The sequence below is a fragment of the Chaetomium strumarium genome (assembly GCF_033439665.1).
Source record: "Chaetomium strumarium strain CBS 333.67 chromosome Unknown B0T15scaffold_8, whole genome shotgun sequence".
NCBI lineage: Eukaryota > Fungi > Ascomycota > Sordariomycetes > Sordariales > Chaetomiaceae > Chaetomium > Chaetomium strumarium.
Window position 1 is genome coordinate 754,545 of NW_026944436.1, and position 18,854 is coordinate 773,398.

Genomic DNA, 18,854 nt, shown 5'->3' on the forward strand with positions numbered 1-18,854 from the left:
TGCTATCACCTTTTAACAAGACTGACATTGATTTGAATCCTCCGGGAGATCTGCTCGTTGGTGCGTGTAGTTGTATGAGGACTTGTGGCAGGTGAACTGTACGCGGACTCGTGACATCACTGTAAACAGCCCGACACCAGATGCAAAGGCCTCCGGGGCCTAGAACGGGCCATTAGGCCAGTAGGCACGTCCGGCGAGACGAGTTACAGAAAACGCGTGGCCACGTTATGGTGGGTTAACAAGTACATAGGGCCATCAGGGTAGATCATGTTAAGCGGCTATGGTACGGTATGTTCACGGCCAGAGCCTTACGTTTCCGGTTGTTTCCTAAGGCAGGTTTAATATTACGTCTATCAAATGAGACGATGTCTGAGTTAAACTCTGAGGGTGTCTTGCGACGGAGATCCTGCCCGCGAAGAGATATCTTGAACGCAAGATTGGATAATTTGGGTAAATATCCGAAGGAAAGTGTCGAGGAGAAGTGCAAGGAAGATGTTGACAGATGCAAGTCCCCCGAAGATTCAAATCGTGCCTGAATGCCAGCCCACGAACCCTAAAGCCCGTAGCGACCCGGCCCCCAAACTCGATCCCAGCACCTCCCGAAACATCGCCATGTCCATGTCCTCCAAAGGCTGGTATACCCTTGGTCGAGGGAGCTCTCCGGTCTCTTTGTCGTAGCCGCCCCGTTCAACGGCGAAGGCGTCCAGCTCGCGGCGCAGCTTCGAGATCGGACCGCCATCCGAGTTTTGGATGTGGCGATACGAGGCGGTGCCGTGGTAGATGGAACCGAGTCCGGCCGCCCACATGCTGGTGATGTGGTCGTCGTCCGTTGATCGGTGGAAGTGAGGGTTGAGAGTGCGCACCTGGAGCACTCGCACCGGCTTGTCCAGGGGCTTCGGGGTCTTAATGCCGGCGCCCGCGCGGCTAGCGGCGGCAGAGCTTCCAGTGTCTGCCGTTCCTTTTGCGGTGTGGTTTTGCTTCGCGGCTGCCTTGCCCGAAACCGACAGGGTCTGGGTTCGCTCCAGCAGGTCGACGAAGTGAAACGGCTCGATGGCGTATCCGGCCGCCATTCTGAGCTTGAGGGCTAGGTCCATTGTCATGGCATGCTCACCGGCGTTGCCAGTGGTGATGAAACCCTTGTCTTTGTCGGTGTCCGACATGCCCCTGGGACCGCTGTTGCCGCCACAAGCCATGAGGAGTCGGTTGAGCCAAGGGTTGACGACCTTTGAGCATCTGCCCTCGGCAACCAACTCGATCCTCCCGTTTCTCATCTTGGGTTTGGATGCCCATTTGAGTCGAACCATGGTGTTTTCCCGATCAGGCGCCAATGACATGGCGAATCCGGCGGCAAACGCCCTGCAGTACTCGTTGACCGAGCTCGGGTGGAGGTTGTCGGCGTCAACAAAGCCGATATATCGCCTGGTACGGGAGAAGGCTGCGGCGACAGCAATGGCGAGAAGCATGCCCTCCCCTTTGCCGTTTCGAATGGTGCCATCTGAAGGGTTGACCAAGTCCAGCATTCCCGCGGCTTTGAAAGCGGCAGCTGCCGCGGGGTCTTTCTGGTGGATGGCCAGTATGTGCCTTCCCTGTCTGGCAAAGGCTTTGACCATTTCCACCTGCTGCATGTACAGATCGCGATCTCGTTCTCCTCTCTCGCAGTTCGAGACCAGGATGACGAGGCAGCTGGAAGGTATGGCAGAGATGACGCTCTTAATGACTGAGAGTGTCTCATCCTTGCAAGGCACAACAATGACCATTTTCGAGAGGACTTTGTCAAGTGTCGTCCTCATGAGACACAACGTGTTGGCATCACTTGCCTTTTCGTTCTGATCTTGACCGACTTTTGTTTCTCCCATCTTACCACCCGGATCTTGGCCATCGAGTTCCAAGACGCGAACCTCCTCAGCGATGTGCAGCAAGCCGAAACTGCGACTTTTGGCGGGAACTGTCAACCGCATATTCCCGCCTCCCGTTGTGGTCTTTATCTGGTTCTCCTGGAGGCCGTTGAATGCTGCCAGAGCCGCTGTTGCAACGACGGGCATCTCAGGCAGAGCAGGATAGCCTGATCGCATAGGCGAGCTGATCACGGCGGCCGACATTGTTCCTATTTCTTGGGGGTTCGGAGGAGGACAACACAAGCAGGATAAGAGCCGTCCACAGGATGAAGGTTATGGCACTGTGAAAGTGGTTTGGTCCAAGTCGGTTCTAGCCATGGTCAAGCCTCTGTGGCCCTCATTGTTCTCAACGTTCTTGCCCCTTTGTGAACTTGAAGCCAAAGGGAAGGAACGACCAGAACAGCACAACATCATGTTGTTGCCTGCAGGCCTGCGGCACAAGAGGCCGTCTGATGGGAGCTACTCAGAGGTGAATGGAACATCGACAGAGATGTGAGCGGCAGGTTGCACAAGTTCCAAAACATCCAAGGTAGCACAACGCTCACGATCACGACGTGCGTGGCACTTTGTCCCACACTAGTGGTGGATAGCCGGCTGCCGGACCCGTGGCAACGGTACGCTAACTTCGATCACTTCGCTAAAGCCCGTCATGGGTCGGGCAACTTGCGCAGGGGTAGTTAAGTTGCCGAGGGAGCTTGAACCCGAGGTCGAGCTTCGACGGTACCATAGCCTTATAGGACGCCAACCACTGGCGAACGCACTGCACGTATTGAAGCAACTGTCCAAAGTACATAGCCAGCAGCCATCGCGGGTCCACGGTTTGATCTAGTTCCACGTGGCAACCGTGCCTGCCGTAAGCAGAAAGACGGGCCAAAAGGGGAACTTCCGCATTTCCATACACTAGACTCTTCCAACATTTAGCCCAATTCACTACCCCCCACCACACGCTGTGCTCGCTTTCGGGGCTTACGAACATCCTCGCCTTGATGGGTTAATACCCACAATGGCGTGACGTGGACGGGTTGTTGGTTCTACCCATTTCCTCATCCAGCCTAGGCCCGAGGATCGGTTCGGACGTCATGCACGATGCACCCCATGCAGCAAAGCGTCCCAGTATGTAGGTGGAACACTCGTGAACCGTTGCTCTGGCACACGCCGTTATGATAAGTTAACTCCGGAAACCCGCAGTAAGGTCTGTCATCCTCTATGGAATTAGCAATGCACAACCTTCAGTTAGTCCCAGCACGTCATTCCGCGATGGATGCTTATCTACATGTTCAGCCGCTATCTCACGTTCCACAAAGAATACGCACAGCTCCCGACTTCCCGACTTCGAGTGCAAGAGATCCGGAAGAAGAGTTCATTGGTGGTGCGCCACAGCCATGCAGGTCCTGTTATCACGAAAGTATGCGGCCCATGCATCCTCGTCACACCCACGCGGTCGGGCTTCGGTTCTTCACTGTCAGCAAAAAATGCCGAGAACGGTTCTGTGTCACCAACGGATATACCTAAGCGACTCTTGGCACTGGGCCGTCGTGGGCAGAGGTCAAGGTGCATCCTGGGCCTCCCCCTCCCGGTCTATAAAGCTCATGGTGCGGCGGTCCGGCTGTCTAACGTAGCACAGAAACAGAGTTCTGCAGACTGATTGGGAAGAAGGGAGGTTGGTGCTGGGATACTGCGCGGAACTGCGTGTTGGCGTCGACTGCTGATGAATTACTAATAACCGGCACCGATGACCGCTTTCCGCTTTGATGCACAGGTGTTTTAACCGAAAAGCACCTGCGTCAAGCAGAGTAGCAACTAGGGTGAGCATGGCTCGCACTTCTTCCAACCATCATCATTCACACGAACTCGGACTTAACCAGCGTTGTTGTTAGGGCCCAACATACGCACGCCCCTCAGCTCAAGGTAGCACTCGACGGTGCCAACGGAACAAATGCAGCCCGCCAGATCCACTTGGGGCCCGGCGTTGCCAAGTCGGCGACCGGCTGGAGTAGATCCGCCAAGACCCACAGCGCCCAATCACCAATCTCAGAAAAAGCCACAGCGGGTCACAGGGCTCTGAGATGGGGCACCCGGATGAACCCTGGGGACCGGGCGGGGACATTCGGACGCGCTCGATCTAGAGCAACAAGCCAGCGCAGTAACCACTCGACAAGCTCTCAACCGCTTCGGGAAGACTGTCAAGCTGTGGCTTGTCCAAAGGCCAATGACTCCCGCGAAGAGTTCCTCCGGCACACGTCAGCGGCTACGAGGAGGATCAAGGATTGGCGTGTAGATAAAGGATTGAGTCCGCAAAGATGGCTATAAAACTGCCCGCGAGCGATGCGGGTCGTAGAGATGGAAAAGAGGCCATCATCATCATCACCACGCAACTGAACAGCAAGGACCCAAAAAACACTCTTCGTACGCTGTCTCAAGGATAACTCTTTGATCGTCAAGCTCATCACACCACACCACTCCACACCATCATGTCCTCAAATAAGACAATCCTCTTCCTCGGCGCAACCGGCGGAGTCGGGCTCTCCGCCCTTCGCCGCTCCGTAGCAGCCGGCCACACATGTGTCGCGCTGTGCCGCACCCCCGCCAAACTGTCCGCCCTATTCCCGACAACTCCCGCCAACCTGCATCTCGCCCAGGGCAACGCACACGACGCGGACTCGCTCGCCCGCGTGGTCGTCCCCCCATCCGACCCAACCCGCCTCGTCGACATCGTCGTCTTCTCCATCGGCGCGCGGCCCACCCTCAAGGGGATGGATGACCCGCACGTCTGTGAGAGGGGCATGACGGCGCTGTTGTCTGCGCTCCGGACCTGTCGCACTGAAAGGAACGCCACTGGAAAGCCGAAGATTGTGGTGGTCAGCACGACGGGGATATCCAGTGCCGGCAGGGATGTTCCGCTGGCGATGGTGCCCCTGTATAAAGTGCTGCTTCACACGCCGCACGTTGACAAGAAGATCATGGAGAGGCTGCTCTTGGATTCTGGGGAGGAGTGGACCATTGTGAGGGGCAGTTTGTATACCAACGGGCCGGAGACGGAGGGGCTGGTGAGGGAAGGGATGGAGGATCCGGTTGCCGGTGTCTTGGTGGGGAAGCCGGCTATCGGGTACACGATCAGCAGGGAGGATGTGGGCAAGTGGGTGTTTGAGAACTGTATAAGTGATGAGAGCGGGAAGTGGGTTAGGAAGGCGGCTATGATTACTTATTAGGAGAGTCAGGGTGATTGGTTTTTGGTGGTTCTCGTTTTGATTGTCTGTGGTCTGCTCGCAAGGCGTCGGCATTGGGCTTCAATGTGTTTTCATTTGCGTCGATATCCCTTCTGTCAACAAATCGGTTCTATACCACAAAGTCCTCTCGCAGATGTCTAGATTCTTCTCATCTAAATCAGGGTATCATCTCAACTAACTCCCAACTAACTCCCAACTAATAATAACTATCCACCCGAGCGTTCGGTGGCTGCATGGAAGATCCTCGGACTTTGGCTGGAAACCATGAGTAAGTGGCGGAACGTTCTTGGCCATATCCTCCGCTTCTAGAAGACTTGTAGTAAGTTTGGTGTGGTATCCATCGTCCACACGAACCGGCTGCATGATGCCAAGATGAGGAAGGGGGGAGTGTCTTGTTGGATCATTGCTGGTCGAAGCAGTTGCCACAATTGCTCAGCTTTCCATCATCCCTTACAACCTTCCACCACTCCTTAGAGAGTAACGCAGCATCAGACATTCATCAGCGGCATGACGATGAGCGGCCTGCAGGTTGCCAGATTCTGTTCGTGAGTTCGGATTGCCTCTTCGAGCTGTTTAATGCTTTTATTCCCTTCCTCAACCCATCAGTCATCAACTGCGTTTTCCCACCCGCCATCTGCTCTCTTTTACATTAGGCGAGAGGCTTATGATCCCCTTGGCCAACAAAGAGAGACGTCAGTGACCCGTCCTCCGCCTGTTGACGGATAGGCCTACTCCAACCCGGACGATGACGACTCCCTACCAAGTGGAGTCGCCGTACAAGCGGCCATCAAACCCGGAGCCCCCGAGCCCCACCAAGGCAGTCGTTTCGACCGCCCGGTCATTGTCGACTCGTCGTCGTACTCCCCGTAGTGGGAAGAGAAGAAAGACGACCACGGCTCCGCGTCACGTGTTGAGGAAGATCTGCCCGGAGTCACTAGTAGTGTTTTCGACGCCGCCGAATCATCCCGGCCGGCATAATTCTTCCTCCTCGTCCTACCCCCACCCCCACCCCCCTTTCCACCGCGGTTCCGCGAAGGGGTTCCGAATAACAACGGGTGATCCAGGTAGGAGGGTTCGAAGCGACCCCCGCCGTGCCCTATGGGGATGGTGTGCAAGGTCCCAATCAAAAAGCTCCCGCACCCCAGAGGAGATGGAGTTGGACCTCGTCGCGGCGCCGCGACAGGGCTATATATAATAACATGGGCGTCGGGTAGGTCGAGATGTACCTTCGCGGTGAATACGACCCTAGCAAGACGTCGGTCCTTTCGTCGGTCCTTTTCCTGTCAATGATAGGCGTAGATACACGGAGTCGGTGCTTCGCCAAGGGCGCAGTGCATTCGGGCAGGAATGGATCTTCCCTTGGGGTTTTCGGAATGACAGCACAACATCGCGAGTTAAACCTCTGTAGCTTGTACTTCGGGGGATGGCGGTGAGTTCGTATCCCATTGTTCCCAGAGGTGGTTTAGTAAAGCAGTTCGTCTACCCCTACGGCGCATTGCCGTGCAAGGTCCAATCAAGCTTCCGCCAGATCGGAGAGGGAGTTGAACCTCGTCGCGTTACCGCGAAGGGGTTTCATACGGCAACGGTGGCTGTAGGTCGAGTCGAAACGGCCTCCGCCTTGACTCACGTACACCGCACAGCTACACAAAGTCCGATCAACAAGCCCCTCACGATAGCGAGAAGGAGATGGACCTCGCCGCGGCTTCATCAAACGCGATTGACCACGGTGGCGTCGGGTAGGCCGATATTAAGCGCCCTCTGACCTTGCCTAGCCTAGGGGACATATAGGTACGGAAGGTCCCAATCAAGAAGGTCGCGCACGAGAGGAGGTGGAGTTGGACCTCGTCGCGGCGCCGCGAAGGGGTCTCATAGAGACAAACGACGGGGGGCCCATACTCCATGTTCCCTCTAAACTATGGCCTACAAAAACCCGTGGCACACCAGGTCGGGTAGTTCGATTTCCTTGGCCTTGCCTAAGGTTTGGCGCATCGTCGCCCAAAGAAGCTTCTCGACGATAGTGACGATGAGTGGGACGTGGTCGCGACGGGTTAACGGTCCGGCAGTGGAGGTTGATTTCTTCCAGCAATTCTGCCGCCGGATTTGGGGCTTTAGGGGACGGCCGGGGGGGGGAGGGGGGGTGGGAAGGCGGAGGGTACTGCTGGCTCGCGCAATTGAATGGACGGCGAATGTGTCGGAGTCGTCGCGTAGGTCAGTCGAGCACGGCGACGGGCTGCGTTGCCGGGTAGATGGTCGAGAGAGTCCAGTTGGCTTATTACTAGTACCATTCGTCTGGGCGGCGCTGTGTGAGATGGGCTGGACCCAGAGGCGACGATGGTTGACCTATTTCAGCAGCCCTGGGTGGTACGCAAATCGATAGATCGATCTGACCGGGCTACGGAGCAGACCCCGCTGGACAACATGTGGTAACGAATGGCCGATGGCTCCCAGACTATCGGCCCATACGACGGATACGTATTCTACGATTGTCTTCAAGTTCACGGGCCGGCGTCGTGGCGGAGGGGTTGGGTGGTACACCTTGCGAGGGAGCCGCGACGGGGCTTGGTGAGTTGGGTTGTCCCTGTCCATCGGACCATCGCTGTGGGAGGAGGTTCGGAACGCCGGATTCCATGATTTGGTTGACTACCTGGGCGGCGGAGGAATCAAGTGTGGGCTGCTGCGACGGCGGCGGGGAGATGCCGTCGACCCCAGGTTGGACTGCCACGCTGTAGGCCCCCAAAGCGGTACGGTTGGATGCAGAGCCAGATGTCGAGCACGGAAGCAGTGGTTGGTTTGGCCTGCGTGTGAGCGGAAAGCGATCCACTGCCCTGAGTAAAAAATATTGAACGGACGTGCGAAAGCGGCCGCGACAGCTCGTCTCCAGTAGGGGTTGTTGGTTGGCTCATCGCGCTAGGTGGCCGGCTCGAAGCCACCGCCGCGGCCGAGGCTGGTTTGCAGGTGCAGGTCCCCGGTCCACCGGGAGAATAGGGATGGTGTTGACGATGGCGACGTGCTCCGCGGCGTGGAACCATTCGCAGTTCTTCCACACCCGTCGCGTGCAAGTCGGGCCCTGTGACCGAGTTGCAGAATTTTTGTACGCCCCAACACCCGAAAGACTGGAAGAACATGACGCCCGTCTTCTGTTGATCGACGAGACGACTGGCACCGGCCCAGCGCAGACATCGGAACCACCGAAACCAAACAGACACAGCCTTTTCCTGAATCTCGGCCGAGCTAGCACCAGTTTGCTGGGCTATCGGAGTGGTTGAGTACCCGTCAGAACTCATGGCCTTGTTCCCGATGACCACCCGGCTCTCCGCTGCTTGGGCTCAGCCTTGGGTGAGCTTGAGTGTTGATGTAATATGGGCACGGTAGGGATTTGGCCATCTCGCATAGGTTGCGGGTGTCTTGGTTTGGTTTAGAAAGAAGGAGGCGGCGACAGTTGGGACCAACGAATATTTATACTTAGGTATCTAGGTGCGCCTTGACCCTTACAGTCGCCTAGCATGCATAACTGTTCATGACGGAGACGGGACGCGGTCGGACACAAGGGAGGCGAATATATTATACACGTGGACAAATGATGACCTCTGTGAATGTTATGTATTATGATACATGTATCAAGCTCAACTCTGGGGAGTAGAGATGAATCAGGGCCCATGGCCCATAGACCGTCCCAGTCTACCTTACTATAGCGATATAAAGTAAGTATATATAATACGAAAGAATTAGAGCTTGAGTATCGTTTATATATAATATTATAGAGGTACTATACTAGTAGTAGAGCCTATAACAGATATTTACTATCTAATAGAGGGTTAGTAATATAGGCTAGTATTAGAGACGTATAAGAATAAAGCTTTATATTTATATTATATATCAAGGGGAATAGAAGGTAAGGTGGTAAATAGAAAAAGAAAATAAGAAATAGCTAAGACTTATAAGGTAGTAAGACCTATAAGAACTAGGTTATCTATAGATAAATACTATTATCTAGGTTAGTACCTAGCAAGGTGTTACTACTCCTATTTCCTTCGTCGCTAATTGTCATAAATTAATGTCACGAATTAACCAACGGCAGGCTGCAGGGCAGACGACCGTATATAGGGACGCGGGGGCGTCCCGAGCCAATCATTTGGACAATTAGGCGGACCAGTCAGAGACAGGCAAAGATGCTAAGGTGCCAATGTCGCTGAGCACTCTGCAGGATGTAAGTGATCAGAGTAATCAGGGGCATATCACGATGAGCACCCAGGTGCTCATCCAAATCGAAGTACTGAGCACTCAAGGAGATAGCTAGTATATAGTCACTCGGTCTGGAGGACTCTGGGAGTTCTCCAGTGAGCAATACAAGCAATAGCCTCTACCTATTGTGCAGACATTGCGACTAGCATTGTTGTGAACCTTTTGGCTTCACCGAGACCTATAGTCCGACCAGCAGATACCTTCGACCGGTGAACCCTTTCAGAGGCAGGACTGCCTGTGGTTTCGTCACACCTAGTGTGACAGTGGAACGCACCGACCATGATGATGACATCATTTGCATGCATGATGATTCATTATACTGTCACGAATTAAGCCAACAGGACAGCTGCAGGTGGGACAACCCGACGGGTGGCGTAGGGCGCACCCGAACCAATCATTTAGGACCAATGAGAAGGAGCTCTAAGGCGCTCTAGAGAGCAGACGAGAGCTTCAAGAACTAAGCCAATCAACGCGAGGAAATAGAAGCTCTCGATGGAGTCAATAGAGCACCGGGCTCTAGGAAGCTCTATAGAGCACATAAGAGCACCCAAAGATAGCCAGTATATAGTCACTCGTTCTGGAGGACTCTGGGAGTTCTCCAGTGAGCAATACAAGCAATAGCCTATACCTATTATATAGACATTGCGACAAGCATTGTTATAAACCTTTTGGCTTCACCGAGACCTATAGTCCGACCAGCAGTTACCTTCGACCGGCGAACCCTTTCAAAGGCAGGACTGCCTATGGTTTCGTCATACGTTGCTCACTCCCTTTGACTCTATCACGGTTCAGATCGAAGGTAATACCGACTATCATGGCGCCTTAGACACCTAGCACCCCGGAACCCCAGAGCCAGGCCGCAACTATACGACAGATATAGTAGGCTCTCGAGGCTCTCAATGCCAAAATCGCCTAGCTTAAGGCCGAAAATGGCCATATATAGCAACTCGTTAACGAGGCCTATAATGGCAAGCCTAAGGACAAAGCCAAACTCAAAGCACCCCCGAAGTATAGAGGCGATAAAGAAGGACTTACTAGATTCCTTATATCTATAAGGGCCTATCTTAAATACTACCCGGATAAGTTTACGGACGAATCTACTAAAGTTATATTTATCTCCTCGCGACTCGAGGGGAAGGTACTTCGATGGTTTGAACCTACCCTTAAGGATTGGCTAACTAATAATACGGACATTTAGAACGACTTTATCATTGAAATTTTCAAATTGTATAATAAATTTAAGCAGGAAATCCAGAAGGTATTCGGAGACTATAATAAGAAGCTCTATATATAGGAGCGACTTGTACGCCTAAGGTAGACTAAGTCGGTGGTTGCCTATACTATATAGTTCCACCAGGACTCGCTCTGGTACGAAATCAACGACGAAGGTCTTATATAGTTGTTCTATAATAGCTTGAAGGAAGAGGTCAAGGACGAACTATACTAGAAAGACCGACCTAATATACTTAACGAATACATTGCTATAGCCATTTATATCGACGATCAAATTTACGCCAGGCGTCAGTAGCATAAGGGGTGTAGAACGTAGCCTATATTTATTAAGGCCAACGATAGAAAGAAGTAATAGTACCCTAGCATATTATACGGTACCTATACTAGTCCTATAGATATTGACACTACCTAGTATAAGGATAAGGGACGAAAGGACAAGTCCCAAGTCACCTGCTTTAACTACGGCAAGAAAGGGCACTTCAAGTGGGAGTGCTATAGCAAGAAGAATTAGAGGCAGGTACCCGGCAAGGAAAACGCCACGATTGATAAGTCAACCCACATGGTTGAAGTGGCTATAGCAAGCTATACCGAGGATGACTTCGACGACGTAGTTGACCGGGGCATGGCCAAAGGAAGCATCGACGACTCCTCCCGTTCAGGAAACAATAGCCCCTACGTCACGTTCGAAGAACCCATCATAGACTACGACATCACCGCCGCCATAGCATTATAACTCGCGGAAGATTGGGGATTCCAGTTGACCTAGAATAAAGAGGGTCAATAGAGAATACGATAATCGGACAACGAACCTATTGGCCCGAACCCCACCTTTCTCGCTCAATACCTTCAGGAGGCTGAAGAGGAATAAGCCGAGCTTCGAACGGTTACCCGAAAACTCGTAGAAGAAAAGGCTTAGGCTATAAGCCAGCTAGAATTCACCAAGGCCAAGTTAGTCAGGGTCTAGGAAGAGCACTACTCGAACCTATAGGATAGACCGGTATAAGACCAAGGCCAGGACAGGAGAAATGGTAGAATCAAGAACCCCGAGACAGAGTATTAGAAGGCCTAGAACTAACAAAGACTTAAAGGGCAGGAACTATAAGATTAGGACACTTTTTAGAATAAGAAGCTGTATAATAGCGTCGGGGATAGCAATGTAGTATATATCTAGATTAGATTTAGCCCGCGTTACGAACCCTACGAATAAGACGTACTCCGACTCTAACCCCAGTGATATAACTATATCTATATCCTATAGTTCCAGTATATTATATACGAATGCCGATACTACTTCCGATTAAAACTCGACAACGACTTTTGGCCCGATAGGCCTACCGACCGAAACGGAGAACCTCGACTAGTCCTATAGGTTTAGGATATAGGGACCGGCGCCGACTAGTTCCTATAGAAGGTCGAGAGGACCAACGTATATAATAGAATTAGGGTAACATCGCGAAGAACCTAGCCAGAAGACTGCTAGCGGTGGCCTAATAGCACTCGATAGTATAAGAGCTAGGATTGCTTAATCCATATATAAGCAAAGCTCTAAGAACATCACGAATATAAGATATATATATAAAGATGGATGACGCCTTGTAAACGGCGAGAGGAAGGAAGAAGAGCCAACGAAATTCGATAATTGTTCGAGGAACTCCCGAGACTTGGACCGTAGGACGGTAACCAAGAGGCGTAGGGGGATAGGGATACCTATCCGGACGCCAGGACGGAGTTAGGAAACGGCTTAGAGCCCTCCGAGGGGCCCGAAAACCACTAAATCCATTATAACGACAATAGATCCGCGGGTATAGGAAGAACTATGCAAGGAAAAGGATCTACGACCTCCTAGCGAGCAAGAAGGAAGCCGCTGCAATTCAGGACAATAAACCCGATGACAGAATCTAGGTTATAGTATATTAGAAAGGATTCCAAACATTGGTATTGGTAGATAGAGGATCTTAGGTCGACCTTATCTCACCAATACTTGTCAATCGACTTAGGATCCTATAGAGGATTAAAAAGAAATAGTATATCATTAAAGGACTATTCGATACCTAATAGGTCCAATAGGAAATAGAACCACTTAAGATTATAATAGAAGGAAAAACCACTAAAGTAGTATTCGATATTATTAAAATAGGGCCTAAGAAGGATATAATTCTAGGATACCTATAGCATCGAGATTATAACCCGGATATTAGTTAGAAGGGAGATAGCCACCTATAACTTTGAGAATAGAGGCCGTATCCGACTAATAAGATAGGAAGCATAGATGACGGATCATAGTCGGGAAGATCGCCCTAGGAGGCGGCCCCTATAGATCCACCATAAGAGACGGATAATGCCAGGTAGCGTACTATAGACTTAGGAAGAGGCAGTAGTTACTAGGAAGAACAGCGAGAATCGGTAAGACTAGGCTAAAGACGACGCCACTTACGACGACGCCCTTGTACGGCTCGAAGAGATATAGACGATACCAAAATCGCTATTATCTTAATCGACGAGACCGGAGAATTTGAATTCTAGGACTAGGTCACCTAAAGGGAAGCGGCTAGTATTATAGCCGGAGATAAGTTCTCGTACTACCGGAGTATAGAGAAGAATGTAGAAACGGGCAAGATCCTAGCAGAATACCGAGGATACCCGGTGTTCGAAGCAAAGTATCTTAAAGGGCTACTAGACTATGGACCTTGGGATTACGAAATCAAACTCAAAGAAAGAGCCTAGTTGAAGTTCTTTAAGGTATACTATATTAACGAAAAACAAGATACTAAGTTAAGGAGATATCTTAAGGAGAATCTCAAGATAGGATATATCAGACTATTAATATCACCAGCGGGCTACCTAGTTCTATTTATTCTAAAGAAGGATAGGAAGCTCTGGATATATAGACTACCGATAGCTGAATGAAGAGACGGTAAAGAACCGGTACCCCTTGCCACTTATCTTATAGCTTTAAGACCAGTTAGCAGGCGCTTGTTACTTTACTCGCCTTGACCTTCTAATAGTATATACCTATATTCGCATTAAGGAAGGGGACGAATAGAAGATAGCGTTTCGTACTCCCTATAGCTATTATAAATACCTTATAATGCCCTTTAGATTAACGAACGTACCGGCAACCTTCCAGGCGGTCGTTGATCATACGATCCGCCTATTCCTCGATCGATTCGCAGTCTATTACCTAGATAATATCCTTATCTTCTCTAAAATACTCAAGGAACATAAGAAGTATATAAAGGCAATGCTAGACGTACTCTACGACTATAAGCTATTAGTTAACAAGGATAAGAGCGAATTCTATGTTACGAAAACAGTATTTCTTAGATACGAAATTTCGCCTGGTAGAATCAGGATAGAGCCAGCGAAGATTAAAGCGATCAAGAAGTGGCCACGACCAATAATAATAATAGAGGTATAAGGATTTATCGGATTTGCTAATTTCTACCGAATGTTTATCAGGAACTTTGGCGACCTTATATAACCATTGTACGAACTTATAAAAAAAGACATCAAGTTCCGGTAGGAAGCTGAACATAAATAAGCATTTTAGAAGATTCGCGATGCGATCGTCGCCGATTCGGTGCTTTAGTTACTAGACCTATAGAAGCCATTTAAGGTTGAAACCAATATATTAGACTATACGATTAGAGGACAACTCGGTTAGTATGATAAACACGGGAAATTATACCTAGTCGTATTCTTTTTAAAGAAGCTCGAAGGATCATAGCTTAACTACCTAATCTACGACAAAGAGCTACTAGCTATCATCGAAGCTTTTCAAGAATAGAGACTATACCTTAGCGGTATAACCTATAAAGTTCAGGTCTATATAGACTATAAGAACTTACGGTACTTTACTACCACCAAGGTGTTGAATGGACGACAGACTCGATAGGTAGAATTCCTTTTAGAGTTCAACTTCAAAATCAATTATAAGAAAGACTTGGAAAACGTATAAGCAGATGCGTTAAGCAGGAGGCCAGATCACTTCAGGAATAGCCAACTAGAAGCCTCGCCACCATTACTTCAACAATAGCCAGATGGTTCCTTATAGTATGCTCCCTAACCGATAGAAGATCTCGATGACGATATACTTCTATAATAGGATGAAGATCCTAATATATAACCTCTATAACCGCTTGAAGAATATTATATAGTCTTTAGGGAAGAACGGCTAGGAAAAGACTTCCAAGACCGGAAGCAGAACGATATAGACGATAAGGTAGGTATCTCTTGGAGAGATAGAGCGTTATAGTATAATGGCAAAGCCTACGTTGCACCGTAGGATTAGACAGAACTGATCAAGACAATCTACGAGTTGAAACTCGGAGGACATATGGGAATCGCCAAAACAATCGCCAAGGTTCGGCAATACTATGACTTCCCAGGACTTAGGGCCAGAGTCAAGACTATTATATAAGAATACAATCTCTATAATCAAAGTAAATCGGTACGCCATAAACTATACGGGCTCTTGGAGCCATTGCCAGTTATAGAACGACCATAGAGTTCGGTGACGATGGACTTTATTACCAAGCTACTACTCTCGAAGGATTCAACTACTGGAACGGAGTACGATAGCATCCTTACTATGGTTGACCGACTTACTAAGTAGAGCTACTTCTTCCTATACAAAGAATCGTAGTTAGTAGAGCAACTTATAGATACGATCTACCGGTATATCGTAGCAGTTCATGGATAGCTAGAAGAATAGATTATAGATTGAGATACTAAGTTCGTATTAAAGTTTTGGCAAGCGCTTATAAAGCGATTAGGCATGAAAAGCAAGCTTTTAATAGTATACCACCCGTAGACAGATAGCTAGACGGAAAGACTTAACCAGATTGTCGAATAATACCTTAGGACGTTTGTCAACTTCCAATAGAATAACTAGGTTGATCTATTACCAGCGGCATAGCTTATATATAATATAACGCCAACGGAGATAATAAAGGTTACTCTATTCTTCGCGAACTTTAGTTATAAAGCAGATTTACGCCAAGGACTAGATATTATAGTACCTAGGGCAAAAGTCAAGATAGAGAAAATATATATACTATATACAATACTAAAAGAAGAACTCGAGTTCGTTAGGCTTAGGATGAAGGAGTACTACGATAAGCATTGGCTTGAGGGACCTTGCCTTAAAAAGGGAGATATAGTCTACCTTGTTTCTCGGAATTTAAAAATAAAACGGCCAAGTCAAAAACTCGACTTTAGGAAGATTAGACCGTTCAAAATCGACGCAAAAATTTTGACATCCAACTATTGATTTTCGTTATTATCTATAATGAAGCTATATATTAACGTCTTCTATATCTCGCTCCTTGAACTAGCACCTAAGAATATATGGCTTATAAAGAACATCGAGGCCGAGGACGAAGAAGAAGAATAGGACATTAAGGAAATCTTAGACTTGCAAATAGCTAATAGAAGGCTAGAATACTTGATTAAATAGCTCGACTTCAGACTAGAAGATAACTTATAGGAGCTAGCGGAATACCTTAGCTATATAGAAAAATTAAAGGAGTTCTACCGATAGAACCCTAATCGGCCAGGAAGAAAGAAAAACATAAAAAGCTGACCGTATTCTGGGTAACGACTACTACGACGTTATCCTATACTATAGCCAGCAATAGCATAGATAAGATTCGAACCTATAATCTCCTAGAGTATTTACTCGGGTATAATAACCAAGCTATACTACTAAGCTATTTCATTTGTTGGGAAATAGGCAGCAAGAATCAGATTGAGAACCCTAGGCAGGGAAGAGCGACTATAGGCAGTAACGCTATAGATAATATATATAACAGCAGGCGCGACTAAGACCTGACCACTATCAGCTACGAACCCCTATTACCTTGGGAAACCAGAGGGCTTCTACCGCCAGAGCCCTGTACGGTCAAGAAAGAAGGACCCTCCCTAATAGTACCCAAGTCTATAGGAGCGTCTAACCAGTCAAACCCTGCGAAAGGATCCGGTACGAGGGGCGTTGGCGAAGCAGGTACAGGAGTAGCTATGTACTTCTTACGTTCCTCACGCTCCTTATATTCTAAGTCCGAGATGTCCCGAAGTTCCTAGGACACCGCTTTTCTTACCCTCTCCTTTAAAGTACGCTTCTATTTACGGAGACGAAGTAGCTTCGCTAAAATCTCCTCCTCCTTACGCTCAAGCTTATCCTTCTCGGAAATAAAGGAGCGAACTAGCACTGTTAGTACTAACGGCGGGCAGCGGCGAAAACCAACTTATATATCCCCGGATCGATGCCCTAGATATTATAGGATGGGCGGTTTATACGGTTATAGGAACTATAACGTTTGGAGGTGCCAGATACCTGATAATTGAGCCTGTATTTATAGTAGTAGGAACACTTGGGCATTAGGAATCTAGAAGATATAGTAAAATCGGCGAGACGAGACCGGCGCTAAGTACTTGACTCGGCTTGAGTTTTTCGCTTTCGTATACGGTCAGCTATGACTAGCAAGGATAGGAGGATATAGAAGGAAAAACACTTACAGCTAAGGACTATTAGCGTTATTTCAGAATATAGGAAGAACAAGGTTGCCGAGGCGTCGACCTCGGAGAGGGGATATCGTATTACGAATTAAGCCAACAGGACAGCTACAGGTAGGACAACCCGACGGGTGGCGTAGGGCGTACCCAAACCAATTATTTAGGACCAATGAGAAGGAGCTCTAAGGCGCTCTAGAGAGCAGACGAGAGCTTCAAGAACTAAGCCAATCAACGCGAGGAAATGGAAGCTCTCGATGGAGTTAATAGAGCACCGGGCTCTAGGAAGCTCTATAGAGCATATGAGAGCACCCAAAGATAGCCAGTATATAGTCACTCGTTCTGGAGGACTCTGGGAGTTCTCCAGTGAGCAATACAAGCAATAGCCCATACCTATTGTACAGACATTGCGACAAGCATTGTTGTGAACCTTTTGGCTTCACCGAGACCTATAGTCCGACCAGCAGTTACCTTCGACCGGCGAACCCTTTCAGAGGCAGGACTGCCTGTGGTTTCGTCATATATACCAAGTGATGATTCATTATGCATGTTCCATTATATCATGCATGCAAGCTTAGACCTACTCGCATCCTGTATTTAAAGCTTACCTTGCAGTCTCGAGGATTTCTTTCCTTCTGCAAGTTCAATATTCTTGCAATGCAGTTAGTTTACCACCAGAGGCTTGACTCTGGCCGTGAACGACGGCCCTCGTGACACCTAGTGAGAGCTTCGACTGATAGCTATGAGCCTGGACTGGATCACCTTGCTCCTCCTAGTAAAGGACGGTGTAAAATATATATCCGTAGTTGTATTTTGTCTGGTGGTGATCATGCTCTACCTCGTTGTATAGGAAGGCATATATATCGACACCTTAGAGTAGATAGTAGAGCTTGACTGTCGACTATGTACTAGGCCTAAGCTTTATACTACTAAGAGCTGCTTTATATCTTTATCTTCCATAAATGCATTGAAGCTTGCTACGAGAGGATGTGAGTCTAAGATATAGGATGCGCAACTGCGACTCTATAAAGCTAGAGTAGGAGAGACCTAAATCCTCCAACAACTGTCTTAACTCTACTTAAGTAGTGAGTATTGGGAATTGGTGGTTTTCAGAATGGGGATTGTAACTATTTGGATCTTCGAAGATCGGCTTTAGACGGTTTACTGTGAGATTAATCTTGTCACGGCAGTAGTCGGGGTCTATTTCAATATCTCTTAGTTGTAGTTAGCAGTGGCCGAGGAGAAATTCCTCTGATGCTATTCTTGTCGGTGACTTCGCAACTTGTAGCTTAGTGGCTGCGGATAGCGAATAATGCCACAACTTCCTCCTCGGCGTAGCAATACTTTATATTACATTGTAGCTAATGCTTGAACTTAGGTTAATCGCGGATCCATTCTCACAGTCGATCTTAGATCTCAGATCTTAGATCTAGGATTATCCGCAAAGGATAAATATAATGATGTTATAGTCCGCTTTACTATCGCAAACTGCTAAAAATAAGCTAACAGCGACAGCTTTGCTATATATAGCAGCAAATTGTCGCTGGGCAGGCTAGTATCTCGAGTAAATACACGTGTGGCCTACACTAATATTTAACTTTGAGAAATTAGAAAGTGATATTAGAATTCTCAGCTCCAGATCTTAGAAATATATCAAGAAATTTAGGTATAAAATTACCTGTCGCCTATAGTTTATGCCTCGAAGAGGAAACAAGAAGAAAAAAGAACCCTCTCCACACATATACCG

General features: G+C 48.7%; 3 protein-coding genes and 1 pseudogene across 4 annotated transcripts; 1 reads left to right on the forward strand and 3 right to left on the reverse strand.

Annotated features, from left to right (window-relative positions):
* Positions 1–255: 255 nt before the first annotated feature.
* B0T15DRAFT_544628 (glycosyltransferase family 55 protein) lies at positions 256–2,579 on the reverse strand. The gene has a single exon (XM_062870096.1). The coding sequence runs from the start codon at positions 2,097–2,099 to the stop codon at positions 522–524; it is 1,578 nt and encodes a 525-aa protein (XP_062717572.1). The 5' UTR covers positions 2,100–2,579; the 3' UTR covers positions 256–521.
* A 1,707-nt stretch (positions 2,580–4,286) lies between these two features.
* B0T15DRAFT_323673 (uncharacterized protein) lies at positions 4,287–5,200 on the forward strand. Its single transcript, XM_062864080.1, has one exon. The coding sequence runs from the start codon at positions 4,367–4,369 to the stop codon at positions 5,102–5,104; it is 738 nt and encodes a 245-aa protein (XP_062717573.1). The 5' UTR covers positions 4,287–4,366; the 3' UTR covers positions 5,105–5,200.
* A 2,226-nt stretch (positions 5,201–7,426) lies between these two features.
* Positions 7,427–8,651, reverse strand: B0T15DRAFT_323709 (uncharacterized protein). Its single transcript, XM_062864081.1, has one exon. It carries the CDS (start codon positions 8,404–8,406, stop codon positions 7,783–7,785), a length of 624 nt encoding a protein of 207 aa, XP_062717574.1. The 5' UTR covers positions 8,407–8,651; the 3' UTR covers positions 7,427–7,782.
* Positions 8,652–16,233: 7,582 nt separating this feature from the next.
* On the reverse strand, positions 16,234–16,310 carry B0T15DRAFT_t215 (annotated as a pseudogene). The gene has a single exon. The product of its transcript is annotated as a tRNA-OTHER (tRNA).
* Positions 16,311–18,854: the final 2,544 nt, after the last annotated feature.